The 22,839-nt window shown below is 44.3% G+C and overlaps 1 protein-coding gene across 1 annotated transcript; it reads left to right on the forward strand.

Annotated features, from left to right (window-relative positions):
- The first annotated feature begins 1,324 nt into the window (after positions 1 to 1,324).
- LOC142793226 (uncharacterized) lies at positions 1,325 to 22,586 on the forward strand. Its single transcript, XM_075885765.1, has 7 exons — positions 1,325 to 1,471; positions 8,503 to 8,518; positions 11,910 to 12,227; positions 14,471 to 14,812; positions 18,833 to 18,858; positions 20,494 to 20,683; positions 22,390 to 22,586. The coding sequence occupies exons 1-7, from the start codon at positions 1,409 to 1,411 to the stop codon at positions 22,515 to 22,517; spliced, it is 1,083 nt and encodes a 360-aa protein (XP_075741880.1). The 5' UTR covers positions 1,325 to 1,408; the 3' UTR covers positions 22,518 to 22,586.
- Positions 22,587 to 22,839: the final 253 nt, after the last annotated feature.

Below are 22,839 nucleotides of genomic sequence, written 5' to 3' on the forward strand. Positions count from 1 at the left end.
GTCAATCATGTACAACAAATATGAAATAAACATACAGGTATAACATCACAAAAAAGTAATACAAAACATTTTATGAAAACAGTGCTAAGATAAAAAGAGAGTAGTTCAAATGTATGGTCATGAAGTGGCATGAACATGAAAAGCAATATAAAAAAGGAAAGAATGGGTATAAATTCTGAGAGATGTATCTTTGCGTTGAGAAATAGAGAAACATAAACAAAAAAAAATCCAGGTCTGAGTGGGGCTTCAGCTCAGGCCGTTTGCGTGCCAAGCGGGTGTTGTACCCCACAGGCACGCCTCTGCTTGCGAATACAGTGAAATTAAATTTTTCTGCTTAGAAATGCAGTGGAAGTAACTTGCATGCTTTAAACACACACGCGTCCTGTATACATGCTTCCAATACAACATAAAATATAGCCGTAAATGTGTGTAGTACAAGCAGATATTGCCGTCGGGTGTCAGAACATGAGTTTACCTGACTTCATAGTTGAAAATCACTCAAGTACTACAAAAAAGCACACACGCTGCTGCACCCTTAAATGATCTGTGGGGTTTAACGTCCCTAAACCACCATACGATTATGAGAGACGCCGTAGTGGAGGACTCCGGAAATTTCGGCCTTCTGGGGTTCTTTAACGTGCACCCAAATCTGAGTACACGGGCCTACAATTGCGCCTCCATCAGAAACGCAGCCGCCACAGCCGGGATTCGATCCCGTGACCTGCGGGACAGCAGCCGAGTACCTTAGCCACTACACCACCGTGGTGGGGCTACTGCACCTTCAAAATCACGTAGACTTAATGCACTGAATGTTTGAAGTACGCACTTGGAACAGAATATCACTATCGTGATGAACTCTGAGGGTCCCGAAATTGTAATATGGTTGAGCAGCTGGTTATTTTGAGTGGAAATAACAAGTTAACCTCAACGCTTTCGAAATACGTAGCTTTGCGAGCGCACATGCTAGCTACTTTTATGCATTTGCTGTTATCGTGCGTGAAAAGTGTCAACATAATGTTCTCTGCAAATTGAAATTACAGTGGTGACTAAACAGTGCATTGTTTACCAAGTTCAGCCCTTCCTATCTAAAATATCCCTCGTCTACAGCCTTTTGCAATGAGTCTGAGAGCGAGCTTCGAGAGGTATTGTTTTCCTAGCTACAAAGATAGCAGCCTGTCGTAGCTGCTCAGAAAAACACAAAAGAAAATAAATCTCGTCTATCGAAGCAGGTAACGCCTCCGAATCACTCGCGACTTCTCCTTATCGGGCATTAGTGGGCGTCCTCTAAATAATGGCGACTCCATAATAAAAGGGTCTCGGTGGGCTTGCTATCAGTACCCTTGAAAGTTCGCCTTGTGTACTGGCACAACGTCTTTTGTATAGAAAAGTGAAACGCAGAAGGATCACCATGAAAGGCGGCACCACGGCATCGGTTCTTTTCACCATCCTTATCTCTTCAGCTACCTTTCAGGTTAGTATTCCAGTAGCCATGGTATAACGTTTTCCCCAAAAATTTTTCTTGGACGGCTTTTCCAGAATGTTTTTGAAGGAAAGCTCTGTTATTTGACAACTGGTCCTAAAGGAAAACAAATTCTTCGACTTTGCCAACATGGCTCGTAGTTAACTGGAAGAACTTTGCGAGGACCACAGTGCAATGGGCCAGCACTGCACAGTACATCGTACCTTTGTTTTCTGTAATTCTCCCCAATGAACCTGTGTAGTCTATCGTTTACTGAGTGAAAGAAGTGTCATTTGTGCTGAGGTACGCAAAAGTGCAGCATGGAGAGTGGTTCGCTTGTAACGCTCGCATTTAACAGTGCTTAAGCACCGACTAAGCATGTCTTAGAACCCAATCTACAAGGTTTATAAAGAATTGCTGCAGCAGAAATTATACCGCGCGAGTAAATCTGCACACATTATGATATGGCAGCCCTGGCATCACCATCTTAGTAGGGGCGAATTACACTCAGCAAAGAAAACTGAATGGAGGGGTAGATTACCTCCCACGCCCTAAGAATATTATACGGCAAACTTGACACGACATATTTGTGGCGAAACTGAGACAAGTTCAATAATAGGAGAGACGACAGGAAATTGCGCCAGACTTTCAGCTATAGTTTATTTCCCGCACATTACCTATATATATTTATTTATGCGTGGATGTGTGTGGGTGTGTGTGAGGGTGTGTACATGGGTGCGCTACAAGCAAAACAAATATGAACGACGTGTGGAAAAAGAAACCTGTGAAAGTCTGGTGCCATAGGCTGTATTATCCCATATTTTGTTTTACTTGTCTCTACTACAAAAGAGGAATAAGCTGCTTTAGTTTGAAGAACCGATGAAGAAGTATGCAGCGTGTTTAAAAAGTGTTCAACAGTTTAGGGCACTTGGAACTCTACTATATATGGGAGAGCTCAAAAAGCCATTTCGTGGGCCTTTCAGATTGTGAAGCCATGTGGAGAAAAATCCGTGTGTTCAGAAAAAGTCGAACGATTTCGAGTACTTCGTATTATGGGAGACCAGTGAGCCTTCCAGCTGTTACACTACTCTAATTGTTCAAAAAACTTTGAGTAATGATATCGCTGAACGAGTACCATAAAGTTGTTAGTTTCTGCGAGAAAGCTCTCGGCGAACCTTGTTAGAGGTGAAGTCAGCCATGTTCTTTTTAACCAATCGCTTTCATCGGGATCAAGGATCTGTTATTTGAAAGCTAAGCTGGCTCTTACGTTAACGGAGAAAAACAAGTAGACCACTTAAGAAGCACCCCCAACAAAGCGCAGCTTGCAAAACGAATGGCGGGCAAACGCTCGCTTGACTTTTGTGGAGAAGACACTGTGAGCGTTTTAGGAACGAAGCTCCTTAAGCCGGTGGTCGTGCGTCTACGATGTATGTGGTAGTTGAGCGTCGTCTTAGTAGTAGGTACCGACATCCACGGCCGCACTCGAGGAGCGACACGGGTGCATTCATTCGAATAAAGGAGGAAACTCGTGCAAGTTAATCATAAATAAAAAGATAGTTGTTTCTGATGAAGCAACTTACAAAGACGAGTATTGGGGACTTAATCTTTAATAAAATTTGCCTTGAATTTGATGCTTACAAAAAAAATAGTATCAGAAGGACGTACTTTGAGCCGTCTCTGACCAGAGAAGGTTGCCCCGTTAAACTCGCCGGGCTTAACCTCCCCGGCTTCAGCAAGGTTTAGCGAGGGTTGGGCCGCAGTGCCATCTATTAGAGGCGGTGAAAGGTGGGAATGAGACACGAAGTGCAGGCCGTAAGAATGTGCGCGTGCCACCTTCCTAGTCCGATAATGCCCCCTCTCGTTTAGTCCTTGGATCGTCCGCTGGATGGCGGTACTTCAATATAACGAATATATGATGAAAAGATACGAGATGGTGGTACTTGAAGTGTTCACTAGATGGACGGCTGGATGGACAGACGCATGGGCGGGGAAACAGACAGATGCATAGAGGGACGGACGTATGGATGAATGGACGGACGGACGAACGCACGAGTGGACGGACGCGTGGACGGACGAATGGATGTACGGATGAATGGACGCACGGACAGTCTTACAAACGGATGATAGATGGACGTAGGCAAGAACAAACGGACAGCCGGAAGTGTGGAAGGACTGACGGATGCTCCGCCCCACTTGTCATCATGCACTCCGTGGATATGCAATAACTTTTTTTTTCTTTTTAAGGGTGAAGCTCCTTATGGACTAGGACTATGCATCGTTCCTCCGGAGCACCCAGTAGCACCTTCTTTATCATACAATAGATGGCGTTGTGTGCATGTCCTTGGTGACAAGAATGCAGCGGTGATAAAAAATAGGGCACTATGGAATTACAATAGGTATGGTATTGTGAGAGGAATATGGAAAGGGGTCACGGTTCCTGGTCAGACGTTCGGCAATGCGGTCTTGTGCATGAGATCAGAGGTTCAAGCAAGATTAGAAATTAAGCAACGTGGAATAGGTAGGCCTGCTTTAGGAGCTCACGGGAATACACCAAATCAGGGAGCACAAGGTGATATGGAATGAACATCGTTCGAGGGCAGGGAAGCTAGCAGCAAGATAAAAGTTGAGATGCGATTGAGAGAAATGGGGGAAGAGCGCTGGGCTAGGAAGGTTTTCAGCTACTTGTACATAAAGAATGTCGATACGAAACGGGGGAAGCGAACCAGAAAATTGACAGGTAAATACTTAGAAAACGGCAGGGGGCCAAACCAAAAAGAATTATTGGTTAAGAGGAAGATTAAGGAAGCTGATACCGATATGTGGAAAATCGGCATGATTAAGAAGTCCGCACTAGAGATCTATAGAACATTTAAGCAGGAAATTGCCAACGAAAGGATCTATGATAATACTCGGGGTAGTTCTCTACTGTTTGAGGCCAGGACGGGAGTATTACGAACCAAGACATATCGGGCCAAATACGAAAGGGTAGACACGGTATGCAGTGCGTATGGAGAGGAGGAGGAAACTGCCAAACACTTGATAATGCTCTGTAAAGGGCTTCACCCTATAGTTCAGGATGATGGCGCAAAGTTCTTCAAAGCACTGGGGTTTAGGGACAGAGAGGGCAAAATAGAGTTTAAGAGAGTAGAATAAACTAGAAGGAGGTTGTCTGATTGGTGGCTAAAGTCAAGGCAGGAGTGAAAATAAACCTTTTACAGCAAAAAACGAGTCCTCAACCTCACTATATGAAGAAAAAAATAAATCTACTTTTTGGTTTACTATATATTACGGCTTGGTGGCGTTAGCAGCCGCCCTATCTAAAGGGTACAGACATACCAATTTAATCCAATCCAATCCTTGGATATTATATCACTAGGAGGCATTAGTGGTTTTCGTATAGTTGATTTTGTACAGTTGACAGACAGACAGACAGACAGACAGACAGACAGACAGACAGACAGACAGACAGACAGACAGACAGACAGACAGACAGACAGACAGACAGACAGACAGACAGGCAGGCAGGCAGGCCGAGACAGACAGACAGACAGACAGACAGACAGACAGACAGACAGACAGACAGACAGACAGACAGACAGACAGACAGACAGACAGATGGAAGTACGGACACACGGATCAACGGATGGAAGAACAGATGCACGGACAGACTCACAGATGGACACATGGATGCTTCGCCCCACTCATCATCAGTTACTCCGTGGTTATGCTGTGAAATTCTTAAAGATGACAGTATTTATTTTTTGGTGCAATTATTCTCTACGGCACATGTTCCACTCCAGCATTTGGTTAAATAAATCTTTTGTAATTAAGAAACAAGCATTTTTTAGCCCCCTTAAACTGGTAAGCTTCAATGGCCTTGCTCACTTTCACTCGCACTTTCAAACTCTTGTGAATAGCAATGCCTCATTTAAAACATTCAACACAACTTATTTCCTGAACACATGCTCCACTTTCTTCTCCCTCGTAGGAGCCATGCCACACAATTTGCAATCCTAATCATTGTTATGTAGATTAATCGTTGTGCATTCACAAACAATCCGGCGAAATTCTCGCGTAGTTTGTTCAACACGTACTTCATAATCGAATATTCGTACGAAAATTCGAGCACCTTGAGAGTCGGGTAAAGCTGCCGTACTCGCCAGTCGTGACATAAGAAGCGGCTTGCTGTGTGGGTGACATGATTTCGGGGAACCACTTCGTTCCGTGCTGAGCTGCGCGCGCGTGCATGTCATCTACTATAAATTTGATCAGCTCACAATCGAAACTGAATGATTCGCCATGGCTTTCAAACATCGTTAGAAGACGACGTCTCTACATCATATGACACCTGACATCACACTCGCAATGCATGGCAAAAAGTCAGTTGAACCGGTGAGTGGCGGTTATAGCCAGGACTTGTAGAACGTATTTGATTTGAATTATCCTTCACAGATAATTTTTAAAATAGGTGTAGACAAAAAAAGTTCCCCACTTATATTTTTCGCCGTAAACTGCAAATTCTTCAATGGTTATACGTAATTTGCTCTTGAATAAAGACTACTTTACTTTGCTGTGTTGTAGGAGTGCTTTCAACGTTCATGCGTGTGGTGGCAGTGCTCCGTAATAAGCCAACAAAACAGCTGGCATGCTTCATATTGGGACTTATATCAAAGAAGTGGACCCTTCTTCGTCGAGGCGAGCAAACACTGCTGAGAGGGACTGTCGCTGAGCTTCTGAGCAGTCAATCTTGGAATGTCGGAAAGATCGAGCTTCACGCCAGAAAGCAACGAAGGCGCTGATGAAGTTTCTGCGAGCGACCCGCCTCGTAGAACGATTGTGACACTACTGTGTGCGAGTGTGTGTATGTGTGTTTGTGCTTCTCTTCCTCCCTTTCCCCTTACCCTTTCCCCAGTGCAGGGTAGCAAACCGGATATGTTTTCTGGTTAACCTCCCTGCCTTTCCGCATTAAATTTTCTCTCTTGGACCCTTCTTTATCGATGGGATTCAGTTGCGTGCTGAGTGATGTTAAGCTGCAGAACCTTAGTTACCGTGGTTAATATAATGCACTCATTTTGGTTCCCTCAAGCAAGAGGCCACTAGTATTAACGTCATTCTGACAATACTGTATAGTATTAGCATGAGTAATACTTACGTATATATAGGGCGAAGTTGAAACATGTTCATTGTTTATTTTTAACGTGTGCTGATGACCACGGTCATGTTAAGCAGTCTAGATATTTTGTTTACTTTTTTTCATTTTGAACATTACCCACAGCGCCATCTTAGGCAACATTGCGGGGGCCACAGTGCCTCACACAATGAATCCGCAGTCTTCGGCCAAATAAATCAGCTGATAACATATTCCATTCGACAATGGTTGAATGGAATATTCTTTCTATATATTTAGGAAGAGGGCAGAATTACCAACAACTAAACAAAGTACGTATATATATATATATATATATATGTATATATATATATATATATATATATATATATATATATATATATATATATATATATATATATATATATATATATATATATATATATATATATATATATATATATATATATATATATAACTTCTCTGCCGTGTATGCTACTTAATAATGTTATATAGTGAGATGACTTCTTTTCTACGAACGGCGCCAAATGCAAACATCAGCCGCGAAGTGTGCGAATTCTTTCTAATCTTGTTTTTGGGACTGAAGAGAACAGGCGATGTTGGAATGAAGGGGTAACACCGACAATAGCGCCGGCCGAGAGGGATAGTGCACAATAGAATACGTCCGATCGGTTCAACGTTCGATATGGAGTTTGTTATCTTTCTTATCAAACCGAATAGTTGCAGAAATCAGGCACCAACAATGAGAATTGAGCGAAGGCGTCTTGTTTTTGACATGGTGTTGTGTCTGTTAACTTTGTAGACTACACAGAAGTGCACCGACCTTAGAGCTGGATTATAAGTTTCAGTGCTTTGTTTCATGTGTCGTCACTGAGGGCGTTGTCGAAGTGAATGGTAGATGCGCTGTTTGGTGCGTCGGTTTTGGTTCCTTCAGCTAAAGTAGGCTCATTGCAACGCTCCACGGTGATTACCAGTGGCCGCTTTTCCAATATTTTGAACTTGCTATGGACTATTTTTTAGGAAGGGCTCAAACTCGCCCATTTGACTCGACTGGCTATCACCACTGGTTAAAAAGATAAGTGTGTTAATTTCTACAAACACTGCCGTAATTATTATTGGTACGCATCTGAAGATATGACCTCTTCCAGAGGAAATGTAACGCCGAGAGTTGCACGCAGATACTACCTTTCTGTCATTTTTTTAAAGAACATTGGACACGTTTCTTGAAACACCCTGCATAGTAGTTTTGGATCTTTAAGGCCCCCAGATTCTGATCGACAAAGCAGTGATTTCAAAATTTATGACAAAAAAAGGCAGGTCGTTCAAGCCTTCGACTTGAAACCGGTAACTTGAACATGTGTCTAACAGGGAACACCAGCTATCTGAAACATGGGAGAAGTTATTGACGTTACTGAAACGAGCATACGTGGTTGCTTGGAGCGCTGTAGGGATGGTTCAGGCCTATTCTGTAGTGGCATACCCAGTACTGTACGTCATTTGCTGTTAGAAACACACTTATCATATTCTCTATCCATAGGCTATATAGCGATAGTTGTGTGTGCAGCATGTATTCATCGTTTGGTTGCAAGCGACGGTATACGCTACCAAGGTGAAAGCAATATATGCCTCGACGCGCGTTAAGGTTGACGTTGCATTGACGACGGCAGGACCAAAAGTCACGTGGTACCACGTGACGTTAAGTTCATCGTGTCATGCTGTCAGCTCAGTAATATTGTTTGTGCTGAATTGTAGCCAACTCTTGTAATTAATTCAGTCTGTTCTTTTGTTCTCTGTTCATTGTTTAATAATTGCTCTTTTTAGTGCAAAAAGGTGGCTGTTTACTGACACATTTGCGCTTTGTTTCACTACTTTGCTTTTCATGAAATCATACCTCTCGGACAACTCTCCTCTGCAGTGTGCTGCGAGCAGTGGTAAGATCACATCATTTTTTCTTTCTGTGGTAAAATCAGCCACTAACGTGACTCACGTCATGTGCCTATATACTGCCTATAAGGTCAAGCTGCCAGCATGAATATGTGTGCGCACAAAAAAATAGCGTGTACATAAAGCATGGACAATACTCATATGAAATTGCATAAAAAAACGAACTGGAATTCTTTTAGAAGTTGACAATCAATTTTACTATCACTGTGATGGGAGGGCACACGCCTGTATCATCATTCTTAGATAAATTAGGGGAACTTTTACGCATTTATTGGTTATCCTAGCAGCAAAGTTGGGACCTTCAATAGTCGCGGACGTACACTTCAGAATAAAGGGTATTAACGGCACATTGTCTAATTGCGCAGTAGCTTTGCCATTCCAGTAAGAGATATGAGTTTTGCTTTCTGTGTACGTGGCCTGACACTAAAACTGAAACTTGACAAAGATATCATATTGCTCAAGCTGCCTCTACGTCAGGGAACATACTGCAACTGAATAGAACATGCATACAGGCATCAAAGGACCGCTCTGACAGCATCACTACGAGAGGTACGCAAACCACGTAACATAACTTTATTCTTATTAATGCCCCAGTATCTTGGCTAGATTATTTTAATCTGGATTTGTAGGTTTGTCCTTTTGTATCTCGGTTCGGTAGTCTAAACAGCATGGCGCATTAGTACGCCACAACGCGGCTTCTCTAACTAAAGTTGGGCAGTTAACGCCATCATCCAGTCACAGATCTATGCGGTTCGTTCATCTACGCGTTCCCGAAATATACAAATGAACGCAACGCATAGCTTACGTGCCACACTGCCCATAATCATGACCAACATTTCAATTTGAACAAACCAAATCGCACTCTTAAAGTGGAAGAGAGGAAAAAGAACAGATAACTTTCGTCGAAAAGTTTACTTAATCCAATGCGAAGGGAGTGCGAAAGCGAGGCGTTAACCACTGAGCCACCCTAGAGCACTGAGGGGAGTGTGTGACATATAAAAGGGCGCTGCAACAGTTTCTGGTAGCCATAGAATGGATTCATTATTGAAGCTATAGCCTTACGAATTCACTATCACAAATATATTTAGATTCGCGCCAGTACGAGCGCAGTTCGAAAGATTTGTCGCACGCGGTATTTGCATTCTCTCTTCTCTCGCCCGACGAAAGCGCCGGAAGCTAAACAGTGAGGAATGGTACAGGGAAAGAAAATACGTCACACGCGCTACGTGACCTTAGGCACTTTTTTTCTCTTTTCTTTCTTCAACTACTCGGCTTTTTTATGCTATCGCGTGTCATGCGTGGACAAGTCGTGACCTCGCGGTGGCTCCTAGAACAACCGTGCACACCATGTTCAAATCAGCCAGTGGCTGAATAGAACGGATTTGATTAGTGACTTTAGATGCGAAGCAGCTCTTTGAATAGCCTGTGTAACGTTGTCCCTGCGCACCAAAGTGGTGCCAATTAGGCCACGCCTTTCTTCACGGTGCACGCGCGTGACGTCACTTTCTCTCTAGCCTGTCACTGCGCTCGCCGCATGTCATCTGGCTCGCTTCACCCTCTCCATTGCTCGCAACGCTCGAGGCCACTCCTCAGGTAGGCATCATATCCTCACCTGCGCCACCTCCTCCATCTGTCGGCGAGAAGTTGCCGCGGGTAGGCGCGCTGCGCGCGCTCGCACGCCATGCTGCGTTCTAATTCTTAGACAGCGCGTAAACAGTTTACGCAGACAGTCAAGAAGACAGCACCGAGCCCATGCTGTCCGAGAAATTAAACACGTCTAAGACAGCTTCTACGCGACGAGGCGCTACCTCACGTCGAGAAAAGAAAGCTAAAATTAACTAACGTGACTGGTATTTGTTTAGCTTATTTCGCGTTCAAGTTCTAGAAAAATAAAACGTTGATTCTATTGAGCGTCCGGATAAGCATCCGCTTTACCGCAGGCACAATTCGGGCGATATTTGCGCCATCCGAGCAGTACGCTAAGCCGCCATCTTGTTTGAAGAGCAATGCTGCCTGCATCGTATTCGTCTACGATGCCGTCTTCTTGTAGCTGTCTATTTCGCCGGCTACATGAGGATTGGGATGAGACTACAGATGGCCGCCATCCATTTAGCTGTCTAGTTAGCCGCCTACTGTGACTATTGGAACACACCCTCTAGCTCAGCCGTTGTACAACACAGCGCTTCCTTTTCGACAGCATGCCGCTGCTTGCCGCGTGATCACGCCGACAGGCGGGACGCTGCCGGGGCATGGTTCCCGCTAGTGTGCGCGTAGGTTTCCCGCCCGTCGCTGGCGTTGCGATTAGCGAAGCCGAACGCATTCACGAATGGTGACGCCGCACCTAGAATAACGACGAGACGCGAGCCAGGGAAGCCGAGCGCAAGCGTTGGCAGTAAAAGACCAACGACACTGACGAGGTGCCAGTCGGGAACGCCATTATCGTTCGACAATAGACACGGCGCGCAGGTAACACCGACACTACACCGAGTTTCACTTCAAACCGTTCTCGCAGTCCCCGCGTCAACACCCGTTTTAACCAGGTCAACGCCGTGTGCACCGCTGCTGCTTCGCATCCTATCAAGGTTCCCTTTGGGGTGATAGTGCATAGTTTTTTTAGCTTGTAGCGTTATTTATTAAGAGAACATAATAGAGTTCTTAGCTGACATTGAGAACTTATTGTGTATCCCAGGCCGTGTGCTGCGCTAATATTAACGCGATGGTGATAAAGAGCTTGTTTTTCAGAAATTCCGGCATCGGCGACGGCTTCGTTGGTTGTGAGCGAAAAATCATCTTGAACGTGACCTAAAAATTGAAAACTATGCAAATACTAATAAATCACAGAATTCCCTGTGCGAGTGGGATCGAATCTGGGTCGTTTGCGTGGCATAGGGATGTTCTACTACAAAGCCGTGAGTCTCCTTTTCAATACAGCGCAAATAACTTCCTCATCTTTGAGATGCAGTGAAAGTATCTTTCATGCCTTATAACACGCGCGTCCCTTACACACGCTCCACAATCTAACATGAACCATTGCAGCATTAATGTGTGGTACAAGCGTATATCCCCTTCGGGCGAAAGAACATGCGATTATCAGAATGAATCTATTGTTTAAAGCCAGGCGCCCACTACAAAACGCGAACACGTTACTGCGCCTGTAACCAGAAGCCACGTAGTGGGCGCAAAGCGAGTTCGAAAAGATTTCTATCACTAAGTGTTTGAAGTTAGGGACAGGATGTGGCTGCTGCGTTCAACGTCTAAAGGCGAAGCTTAAATGTGCCCTAATTGTTTTCGTTACAGCCCATTTAGTAATTGTTGTGTGCACAGCATAACGTGTACTTATTCTTTTTCACCATTGCAAACATCCCTACCTCCCCACAGCTCAAGAACACGCTCCTCACAATGTTATGGCTACCGTAAATGAAACCGTGTGCCAGAGCGAGATCTCGGACACGCCCGTCAAGGCCTTCGTCAACTGGGATCCCCCGCGAACCTTCATCAGCCCGATCAAAGCATACGTCATTCACTTCGTCACGGCGCAAGGCATCGACATCCAGATTCGCGTCCTTCCCAACGTGACGCACCGAGTCGTGGACTCCGTCGAGTGCTGGACGGTGTACACTCTCCGAGTCGAGGCCGTATATGAGAACGGAGTGTCGGCATACTCTCGCGCGGTGCTCTACTCGACGGGAAACCAAGGTAAGAATTCGCCGTTCTTCAGCGCTATGAAGCAATAGAGATGCTGGTAGGGAGGCGCGTTTAGCTAACGATTCCACAAGGAACTCTAAGCCTTGTCTTAGGTGTTCAGTATATAGTGACTACGCGTGTCGGCATTCTGTTTCCCTTGCCTAATTCAACGATTAACTTCTGTTTCGTGCACTGCAGAAATGTATCTCAGAGCCAACGTAAAATGAAGCGTGTGGCATCTGCCTTTGGGAATTCGCACCGCCAGGCACCCTGACGATTTTATCTGCTCATGTTCTTGCATTTAACTCAATCAAGGATTTCTGTTAACTTTAAGGAGAGATATTTGGCGTTTCTGTTCAGTAATGTTATGCTGTGGTGTGATATGCTTCCAGGGCAACGGTTTATGCAACCATAACCATAGATACACATATTTTGAGAGTTATTATGAATATTCTTAGGACCGAAAGTAGGTGTTCCTACGGAAATGCTTGAAAGTGAAATAAAAGTGCCACGTGGTGCTCCCGCCCCCCCCCCCCCCCCAAAAAAAAAACTGCGATGGCATCGCGAGCTCTTCGTCCGTATGTATGAAAAAGCAAATTGTACCTGTGGTCAAGACAGAGATAAAGATGCAAGGAAAGGCAGGGAGGTTAACCAGACGCACATCCGGTTTGCTACCCTGCACTGGGGAAGGGATAAAGGGGAGAAAAGAGGTTGCAGAAAGATGAGAAGGTACACACAATCACGAGCACACTCGGGGAGCACACACAGTCTACAGGCGGTCGCTCAGGTTTGTTGACTTAAGGTAAAGTAGCAGTGCTTTAGTTGCTTTCTACGCAACTGAGGCAGATGCCCAAGGTCCTAGTATCTTCTGCACACAAAATGGTCCGGGGTCAAGTCGATTCAAAACCATCCGGAGCTGGCATCGCCGTGTGTCGTAGCAAGCGCAGCTGCACAGGACGTGTTCGATGGTCTCTTCAGCTATGCAGTAGTCGCATGTAGGAGTGTCTGCCATACCAATGCGAAAAGAGTACACCTTTGTAAATGCAACACCCAACCAAAGGCGGCATAACAGTGTCGCATCGGAGCGGGAAAGTTGTGATGGTAGCTTTAGCTTGAGCGAAGGATCCAGTTCATAAAATTGACATCTTTGGAAGCTGGTAGACGACCAGAACGTGCGTGTGAGATCTCTAGCCAGCAGGTAAAGTTGTCTTACTGCATCATTCCTTGATAGAGGAATCGGGACTATTGTGGTGAACTATCCTTATTATATCTATGTACATATTTTCACTATTTTTCCACATCAACCTCTGGTATCGCTATGTTTATAAACGCTGTTTATGACAAGTTGGAAGGGCTTAGAGATGATGATTTGTCCATCCATGCCCTAGCCCTATATTCTTTCGAAAATTCACTCAATCAATGAATGAATGAATCAATCAATCAATCAATCAATCAATCAATCAATGTTCATTGTCGAAATATTAAAACGGAGGATGAATGTAAGTACAACAATCAGAACAACTGAAGTAACAAACGGCGGAGGTACCCTCTATTATTACATAATGTGGTTTTACGTGCCAAACGACAATATGTATGTCAAATACGTTTATAGGGTACTCCTCCTTGACTTCGACTGCGTGGAGTCATTGAAAGTGTAATTTAACCAGATGAGGAGAATCGTGTTGCGAAGTGCTTAAGTTTCGTGTAATGTGTGATGTTAGTGCACGTTAAAGAAAGTCAGATAATCAAAAGTTTTCGAATAGTTCATTACAGCGTGCCTAACAACGACATCGTGGTATCGGAAGGTTGTTCTTCTTTGTCACTTGGTTTCACTATAACGTGGTTTTCGCACGCAATATTTTCAAAGTATGCGATTTTCGGGATATTACATAATGAGACTGGAATCCCGGTATTTAGGGCCTTCCTGGGCGCAAATCAGCATGTAGCGAATGACTACCATGTCTCGACAGATAGGCATAGCTTCTCCTACACGTCATGGTCCTGTTGGACTGTCCATAGTTAGTTCTGCCTCGAAATCCGGGCTGTGCAGGGCAGCCTCCCACTTCCCTGGCACAGCGTGCTCGGCACCGCGTAACGTGAGACAGCACCAGAGCGTGTTTCCTAAGCCGGCAAAATCTGAGCAAAGCGCGCCAATGTTTGATGTCTGAATTTTGGCATAGATCATGTGCAAGAGTGCATGTCTAGTGCTTGTTTAGCAGTACTAACATGACTCTGTCTTCCTCCAACACCCGTAGGGCTTGACTTCTTGCCCCGCGACTTGATCGCTGTCGAAGACCGCACGAGTTGTGAGAATGGCGGCAGGTATGCTTTCGTCAACCTGAGCTGGAAGCCAGCGCGGCTGGGAAAATTCACCGTGTCGGGCTACACGGTGACCATCTACAGTAGCAATGGCACGGTGACCTTCGCGCGCGTGGCCAACGACTCCAGGGCCCTCAAGGACGTCCCAGTCAACTGCGAAGGCCCCACGGTCTTTGGTGTCTCTGCCAGGACCCGCGTGAGCCTGGGCTTGTTAGACTACGAGACGGGTGAAGTCAGCTTACCTGCTGCCTACGTGGCTACCTCCGCCGACACGGGGCGTGAGTCTGCCTTATGCTTCTCATAGGGTCCTCCCCTTTTTAGTAGTGTACATTTTAGATTTTCCACACTAAGTGGCAGATTAAAAAAATGGCAGCATATCCAAGGAGTGAATGATGGAGAGTGGGGCGAAGCATCCGCCCGTCCATTCGTTCTTGCTTCCATCCGTCCATGCGTCCGTCTGTGTGACCGTCCGTGCGTCCATTCACCCGTCCGTGCGTGCGTCTGTTCGTGCGTGCGTCTGTTTGTGCGTCCGCACGTCCATCTGTGCGTCCGTCCTTGCGTTCGTCCATGCATCCGCTCCTGCGTCCGTCCATACGTCCATCCGTCGGTGCAGCCATCCGTGAGTCCGTCCATGCATCTGTCTGTGTGTCTGTTCGTCCATCAACAGACCAAGTACCACCATTTCGCATCTTTTCATCATATATTCCGCATATGCACCGCAATCCAGCGGACATTCCAAGAACTAAACGAGAGGTGCCACACGCACACTTTCTTTCGACTTGTGCTTCGTGTCTACTTCCCACCTTTAACCACCTCGAGTTCATGGTATATACTAGTTCACTGCATTCATGTCACTGAAGCCCAACGCTCGCTGAACCTTTCTAAAACAAAGGAGTATAACCCTATGCCCAGCGAGTATAATGTAGCAACCATTTATTGTCAGATAGTGCTCAATGTACATCCAATAGCTGCTAAGGGGGAATGAGCGACAGGAGAATAGTTCTTCTAGTTAACACGCACGCTGCGAATTTTTAATTGGTTAACAACTCACAGAAAAAATCTCTCACCGGCACCACCTTGGAGGTCAAAATGTAAGACTGGTTACACACTATGACTACTACTACGACTACGAGAGACGAACGGTTGCGGCTAATGGAGCTTCGCCCCTAAAACGAAATGTTGACTCCGCCTGCTGAACCACATAGAACCGGCCGCCCATCCGTGAAACACAGTTTGGGTGTAGATGAATTCGACCACTATTCGTTTCACCTTTTATGACCGATAAAATTTCACCATGGCGACGTTGCAGCACCGAAGGACGCCCCTAGTCAAACTAATTGCTGCAAGCACAGAAGTATAGAGTATATAACACCGCATTTCTTCCACGTCTATTCCGGTAGTGTTGTCGGTTCGAACGTTTAGTAAACGCACATCTATTAAGTAGGTAAGTCTTTTACCGCACATGTGCGCACCATGACACTAATTAAGCCTTCTTCTTGATAGCTCGTTTGTTAGTTTTAGGCCGCACCTATGCTTGCCACGTATTTTTTTTTATTTAAGCGAGGTTGAATAGCGGGCATCGCGTATGATGCTATCCCCTCTTACACGTAGAGCCTTCATTTTTTATGAAAGGGAGCACAAAACTGCGTGGAAGCAGGCCTCTTACCACATACGAGTTAGGGCGCCGTGCCAAGTTAAGAAAATTAAACGAGAAAGTGGTGCTGTTCCTTCCGCATAGTTTTCTATATTTACCTTGAGGGCACGCTGGCGCTGCGTTCATTAGGTCCCCATGGGAATGATGGGCAGAACACGGCTTTGCCTAATATTCATGCTGATGGCTTTGAATACACGTCCGGCCTTGTTTATTCTTCTGCTTTGGCATTCGTTTTTGGATAAAAGAATGAATTGTCTGAAGATCGTGAGCCGATTAGAATTGGTGAGCATAAAGTGTTGAGGCGATGGATTGGAGCCGCCGACAATGAGCCAAACTTCGTCTTGCAACAAGGTGGATTCAAGGTACACGGAACCCTACGGGGCCGAAAAAATGATTGATATGCGGGTTTAACGTCCCAAAACCACCATATGATTATCAGACATGTCCTAGTGGAGAGCTCCGGAGATTTCGACCACCTGGGGTTCTTTAACGTGCACCCAAATCTGAGCACACGGGTGTACAACGTTTCCGCTTCCATCGGAAATGCAGCCGCCGCAGCCGGGATTCCAACCCGCGACCTGCGGGTCAGCAGCCGAGTACCTTAGCCACTAGACCACTGCGGTGGGGCGAGCCGAAAGAATGAAGTTTAGACAAATCCGTGTACCAAACATCATTCCATTGACAGTTGCAGTGTTGTGCGTTGCAGGTTCCGTAGATTCTAGCGCCCCTTTTACCTTTAGTGTATACATAGGAAACTCTTTGGGTAGTTCTACTGCTTACACTCCCGTCTCGAATGTGCCTTTATTTTTAAGCATGTTTATCAGTATCTGTTTTCTGTTAGTACATTTTCGTAAAAAAGTGATTGCGTTTGAGAAGGATTGTTGCTCTCGCAGCTTCGAAAGCATTCGGGAGAAAGCGGAAAGCATCAGGAATATTCGTACAGATCATACTTGCCTTTACGATATTACGTGCGTAGATTCAGTCACTAGTGGTGAAAAACAAAAGACAGCCTTTTTTGTCTTGCGTGAAGCTAACTTCACTAAGATAAACATGACGTAGATAGGATTCACAGGCATGACTTCTGCTATCGGCAAAAGCCTACTGCATTTATGAAGTAATACAAACAGATGAAAAATAAAGAAGACTGAATGAATGGGTGCATAAAATAGGCAAACGACACTTTATGATTTATGAGGCTGATTATGATAACTAGAATAGTGATGATAACTATGATAGCATAATATTATGGCCCGATGGCAAGTCTGACCAATAAGCATTAAAAACACGCAGGAATCGCTTTGTTCACGGTTCATCCTGGTTTTAAGTGCCAACTAGACCCTCAACTACCAAGACGTATCGGCACACTCATGCATCACCTAAAACTTGGAACTGCTTACTCAAAGGAGTTCGTATAGTTCAGCATGGCTTATCTCGAACATGCTCGTGCGGCCACGACAATGTAGAGGCGTATCATCTGTTGAACGAATGTCCTGTACACGACACACATAGAATGCGACTAGAAAAGGAACTCGGCACGCTAGAGCCGAAGGTAACGCTTTCACAAGCACTAGGCCCAAGGCCATCTAGAATGAAACGCAAATCAATGAACATGCGGCAACATTTTTTAGATGCGGAGCATCTTATACTCGCGCCTTGTAGTGCGCCGTCCGCGCTGCCGCACCGCTTCTCGAACATTCGACAGCTGACGCGCGCGCATGCGCCGTCGCGCCGTCGCCCACTCTTCCACCATCTGTGCATCCCTTCCTCCTCTACACACCGCGCGCGCTTCACTCCTCCACCATCTGTGCACCCTTCCTCCTCTACACACCGCGTTCGACATCTACGATTCTCCTGATTCTCCAGTGGACGCGCATGTGGCGTCGCGCTTCGAGAACATTCAACAGCTGACAGTGCATGCGCCGTCGTGCTGTATATATACTCAAGGTCGGCGCTCGCTCGCTCAGTTGCCGCTCGTCGGTTGGTTTGTACGGCGCGTCGACGTCCAAGGTCGCGGTGAAATGAATTCCAACGAATCCACAAACACAATGATCGACGTCCCTTCGACCAGCGCCGCCCTTTCGCATACGTGTGTACGTGTTCACTCATTTAACACCCCCTCCTACAACCACGTTAACCAATTTAGCCATCGACCCAAGTAAGTCGCAATTTAACACCCCATTTCACAACCACGTTAACCAATTTAGCCATCGACCCAAGTAAGTCGCACTTTAACACCCCGTTAACATATTATATGGTCCGCATCCTCCTCAGTGTTCCCCCGAGGGAAGCTGCGGGCAATTTTTTGAAGACACTAACGTGTGTGATGAATATCGAACCTATATACTATATTGAAAGTGTGGACTACGACTGTTCGAATGAGAATTTGCATAAGCATAATACTTTATTTTCTAATTCTTTGATATTCTAACAAGCAATTAGAAAAGACAACCGTCGTCAAGCAGTGATGATAGCTCCTTAATTTATTTTATTTCGACCAACTATGGTTGCGGCTGAAATGAAATTCGAATATATGAAAACCCTCGTAACTCGAGCGTAAGCATTGCCAGTATCTGTCATTTCTTGTTGATTGCAGGTGCTAATGTTAGAAACTCTGCGGTCATAATGTTTGTTCTTTTATTTTCAGCCTACATTGTTCCTGCAAAGGAAACGGTAAGTTTACCTAATCATAACCTTGCTATATTTCATATTCTTTGGAAAAAACTTTAACATTCAAATTAGATATATGTGTGTGTAAGGAGACGTGTACCTGGTTATGAAAGCCGACAACCACGTTTTCCTAGCACAGAGCTACGACAAAATGAACACCAATTTCTTAGTAGTGTCGCTTCCTAGCTGGCCAAAAACTTGTCCCAGTTCAAGGACCGAATACGGAAACAATGCATTTCGGGATGGTTGCTTTTCTAAATTACATACACAAGATGTTGCCATTGGCCGAACGAGGACAAATTGTCAGCGAATACACCGGGAAGGTTGACTCTGTGGTTCATTACTCATACCAGAAGAAATAGGAGGAATTTTTCAAGAGCAACAACGTTTTCTTCCTTTTGAGAGGAATATGTGGATTCTCATATGTCTTTGCGCTTCAAACGGGTTGTTGTCAATTTCCCATTTTCTAGCCCTTCCGCTGTCTTAGGGCATTCCATAGAGCTACTTAGCAAATTTCAGTTGTACAAGGTATATTTTTTGTTCGAATAGTTTATCTAACTTTACTTTTCTACATCAGTAAGAATATATTTTTATATATTATGAGCATAAATTACAGCATTATTCACGATCATTCATGTATCTTCAATTACTACGCTGAACCTGATTGCACTTGTGATTGGAAGTAAATCAAGAAGAATTAACGCTTCTTGCCGCGTTAACAACATCTTGATACCAGCCGTGCTTTACCAAAAGCGTAACAATGCACTCATTTAGGATATGTTCAGGGTGGACTCTCGTTTTGCTCCCGTAAGTTGCTTGTCAACAACATCCAGTCAAACTTCATACAGAAAGACTATCGCGGGTGTAAATTGAAACTAATCTTACGTGTTTTTCCGAATTGCGTCATGTAAAGGGTTCTGCTTAATTAGTCGTTCCTTAGTCTTGCCAGTCGGAAAGGTCGCCAGGCGCTCCTATTACCTGTTTACAAAAAAGACCCTAAAGCCTACTTGACAACATATTACCTGCATGAAAATTGGTTCTAATTTTTCCAAAGCAGAGAGGAATAGCATATAAGGAGGCAGTGCTTTAGCAAGGGTACACCTAAAGCCTCGTAAGACAACTTCACGTCAGAGAATGCATGCAGTTAGTTATTACGCTATTCTGACTACAAAATGAAAAAAAAAACGTAAGTAAGAGTATAACAAACAACATAACAAATAGGTGAGCTGCTGGTAAATCATGCAAAGAGTAGAGTAGAAGCAACAATGTGTTCTTAAAGAATAGACTACGTAACACCGAGACAGGGTTCACATGAATTCCAGAGTATACAACTTAAGGAGTCCGAAAATCTCCATTACGACGAAAGCAAATATTCCGCTTGTCCACTCGTCAATGATACCCGAAGGTGCTGTCACCGACCATTGCACTCATCCCGTCAGCCTGGAGAGCTGACGTCAGCAGTCAGGGCTGACGTCATGAGCAGGACGGTTGGTGACGAGGCCTTCTTAGTGCATGCTGTCATGCATACCCTTTGGAAGAGAAAAGGTCGCGATCTTTAATGTTGTTTTTCAGTATAGCGAACCTCTTTAGATATCTTTCGTAGAAGTGACATTCATGCTGCTGCACTTGTCGCTTCAGACAACCACTCTCTCAAGCGTAACGGAAGACAAGTCGACTGTCACTGACCAGCCGTCTTCAACCACGACAGAACAAAGAACCGCAAAAGTGATCCTCACCACAGAGCACTTCTCAACAGCGATGGTCTCCAGCACTGAACACAGCGAAGCGACAAAAGAACCTCACTACAGCAGTACTATTTCGAATGACGGTAAGATAGACTCATTTCGTGAATGGATATGAGACTTTATGCAAGGTTTATGAAAGACGCGGTACTGGAGACATTTGTGTTCACGTTCACTATGTAAAAATTATCGACATTATACTCTTTAAAGTTCTTCAGCTTGGCTAAGTAATAAGGCTAAGCCGCTTTTCTTGCGAGGCATATTTAAATGGAGATTTGTATTGCTCGACTGTTTTGAATGTCTCTGAAAGTTTTTGATTAGTTTAACCATACATAGATGTGCAGTACATTGAACAATAAAAGCCACAGTAATGACATATTACTTGTTAAATCGTTATCAAAATGATATGCATCGAACATAGTTATAAGTTTGACCTGCATTATACGTTGAAATAACATGCAGACAAAGACTCCTTTGGCTGATTTCTCAATGAAGTACTGTAAAAGGGTCTCTTGCTGGGCTTGTTGGTAATATTTCATCATTGAACACAGCGCGAAAACACAGAAAAATAAAATGTTCTTTTTTTCTGTGCCATTAGAGCTACGTTTGATAATAGAAGTTTTTATTAGCAAGACGTGCAATCAATTCAATCAATTGCTTGCTGTATTAAACCTGTATCATGATGCAAACTGAAGTGACTGGCCAATAACTACACTAATTTATAGCCCTTTCAACTTTCATTCGATTGGACATTGTTGTAAACTGCGCACGCTGCGTTATTTGTTGGTTTATTAAGCCAATAGTGGTCAGAAACTAATCCAAACAGCAGTGATTGAGAGTCCTTTGGCAACAAATATGCAGCGAGTGAATTTCTGTGTAGTAACATGAAACGTGTTAGCAAGCAGTATACGCAAAAGAACTATGGTCTGACCATTTTGTTGTCTGGGGATTGCTTACATCGTAAAATCAATACCATAAAATGAAATTCACCCTCTTATCGACGAAATTACAAAGTGCTATTGCTCGTTCTGTGCTTTGTGATTATTATCTCGACTAGCGTAGCCATCTTGAAGATGAATTCCACTATGATTTAATTTTATTTGACAGGATATGCCACCCAACTGGGCTACAGCAGTCGCTTTGAACAATCTGCTCTTTCAGGCGGTGTTTGCAGTTTTTAAGTAGAAATACCAGCTTGAGAATTAGACATGTGAGACTGAAGCCGTACTAATATTGCTTCACTCCGAGCTGTCTCGACTTTAACCAAATTACTGCTACAGTTAGTACAACTTAATAATATGCTAACCTCTACATAGCCGGGACGTGACGGACTATATTAAACGTTGTTGCCTAGTAACGTCTTTCTTTGTTAACCTCTTTTTTGTTCACACCTACTCATTTTTTTACCGTTCACGTAAAAAAGCTGGTAATATGCCTTTTTTCTAACTTTCAGATAATCTATTATTTCTATTTCTTATGTTATCTATATTCACGAGTAGCGCGACATGATGTGCAGTGTGAGATATCTTGAGAATTTACCAGTAAGAAGCAAAGCGTATAGTTATTACTCGAATCCCTTCCGATGGTAGTTTCCAGTTTCTCGTCTCCTATTTAGAGATTCAAAATTTTTCGATCAGGAGGCAATGATTAAGTTGTCCGAGAATGTTTTCCGAGTTTTCTAATATATATATATATATATATATATATATATATATATATATATATATATATATATATATATATATATGTGTGTGTGTGTGTGTGTGTGTGTGTGTTCTTTTTCCATTTACAGCGGAGCCCATTTCAACAGGCGTTTCCACCTCAACGATCCTTTGCGCCGTACTCATTCCACTGGCGATCATTGTAATTGCTGGTCTCCTCGCCTTCGGCTACAAAAAGTACAAGCAGTCCGGAGGGTGAGGAATTTTCACTGGAAACTACAGCGCGACGTTGTTTCACCTCTTCTATACCTAGCATACCCGCACCATTCTCATGAGTGCACGTGCGTTTTTTTTTCTCTCTCTCTATCTACCCCCTCTTTCTTGCCCCTATTTCCCCACCACCAGTGCTCGGTAGCAAACCAGATGCCAATATCTGGTTAACTTCCCGGCCTTCTCTTTTCTCTCTGTCTCTCTCTTTCAAGTTTATTCTTGCTAAAAATATTACTATAAGCCAGTAAGCTTAACAGTATGCCACACTCTTTTTCTTTCTTCACCCATAAAGATTGTTTCTCAATGGCATG

This window comes from Rhipicephalus microplus, unplaced genomic scaffold (assembly GCF_043290135.1).
Source record: "Rhipicephalus microplus isolate Deutch F79 unplaced genomic scaffold, USDA_Rmic scaffold_295, whole genome shotgun sequence".
NCBI classification, from domain to species: domain Eukaryota; kingdom Metazoa; phylum Arthropoda; class Arachnida; order Ixodida; family Ixodidae; genus Rhipicephalus; species Rhipicephalus microplus.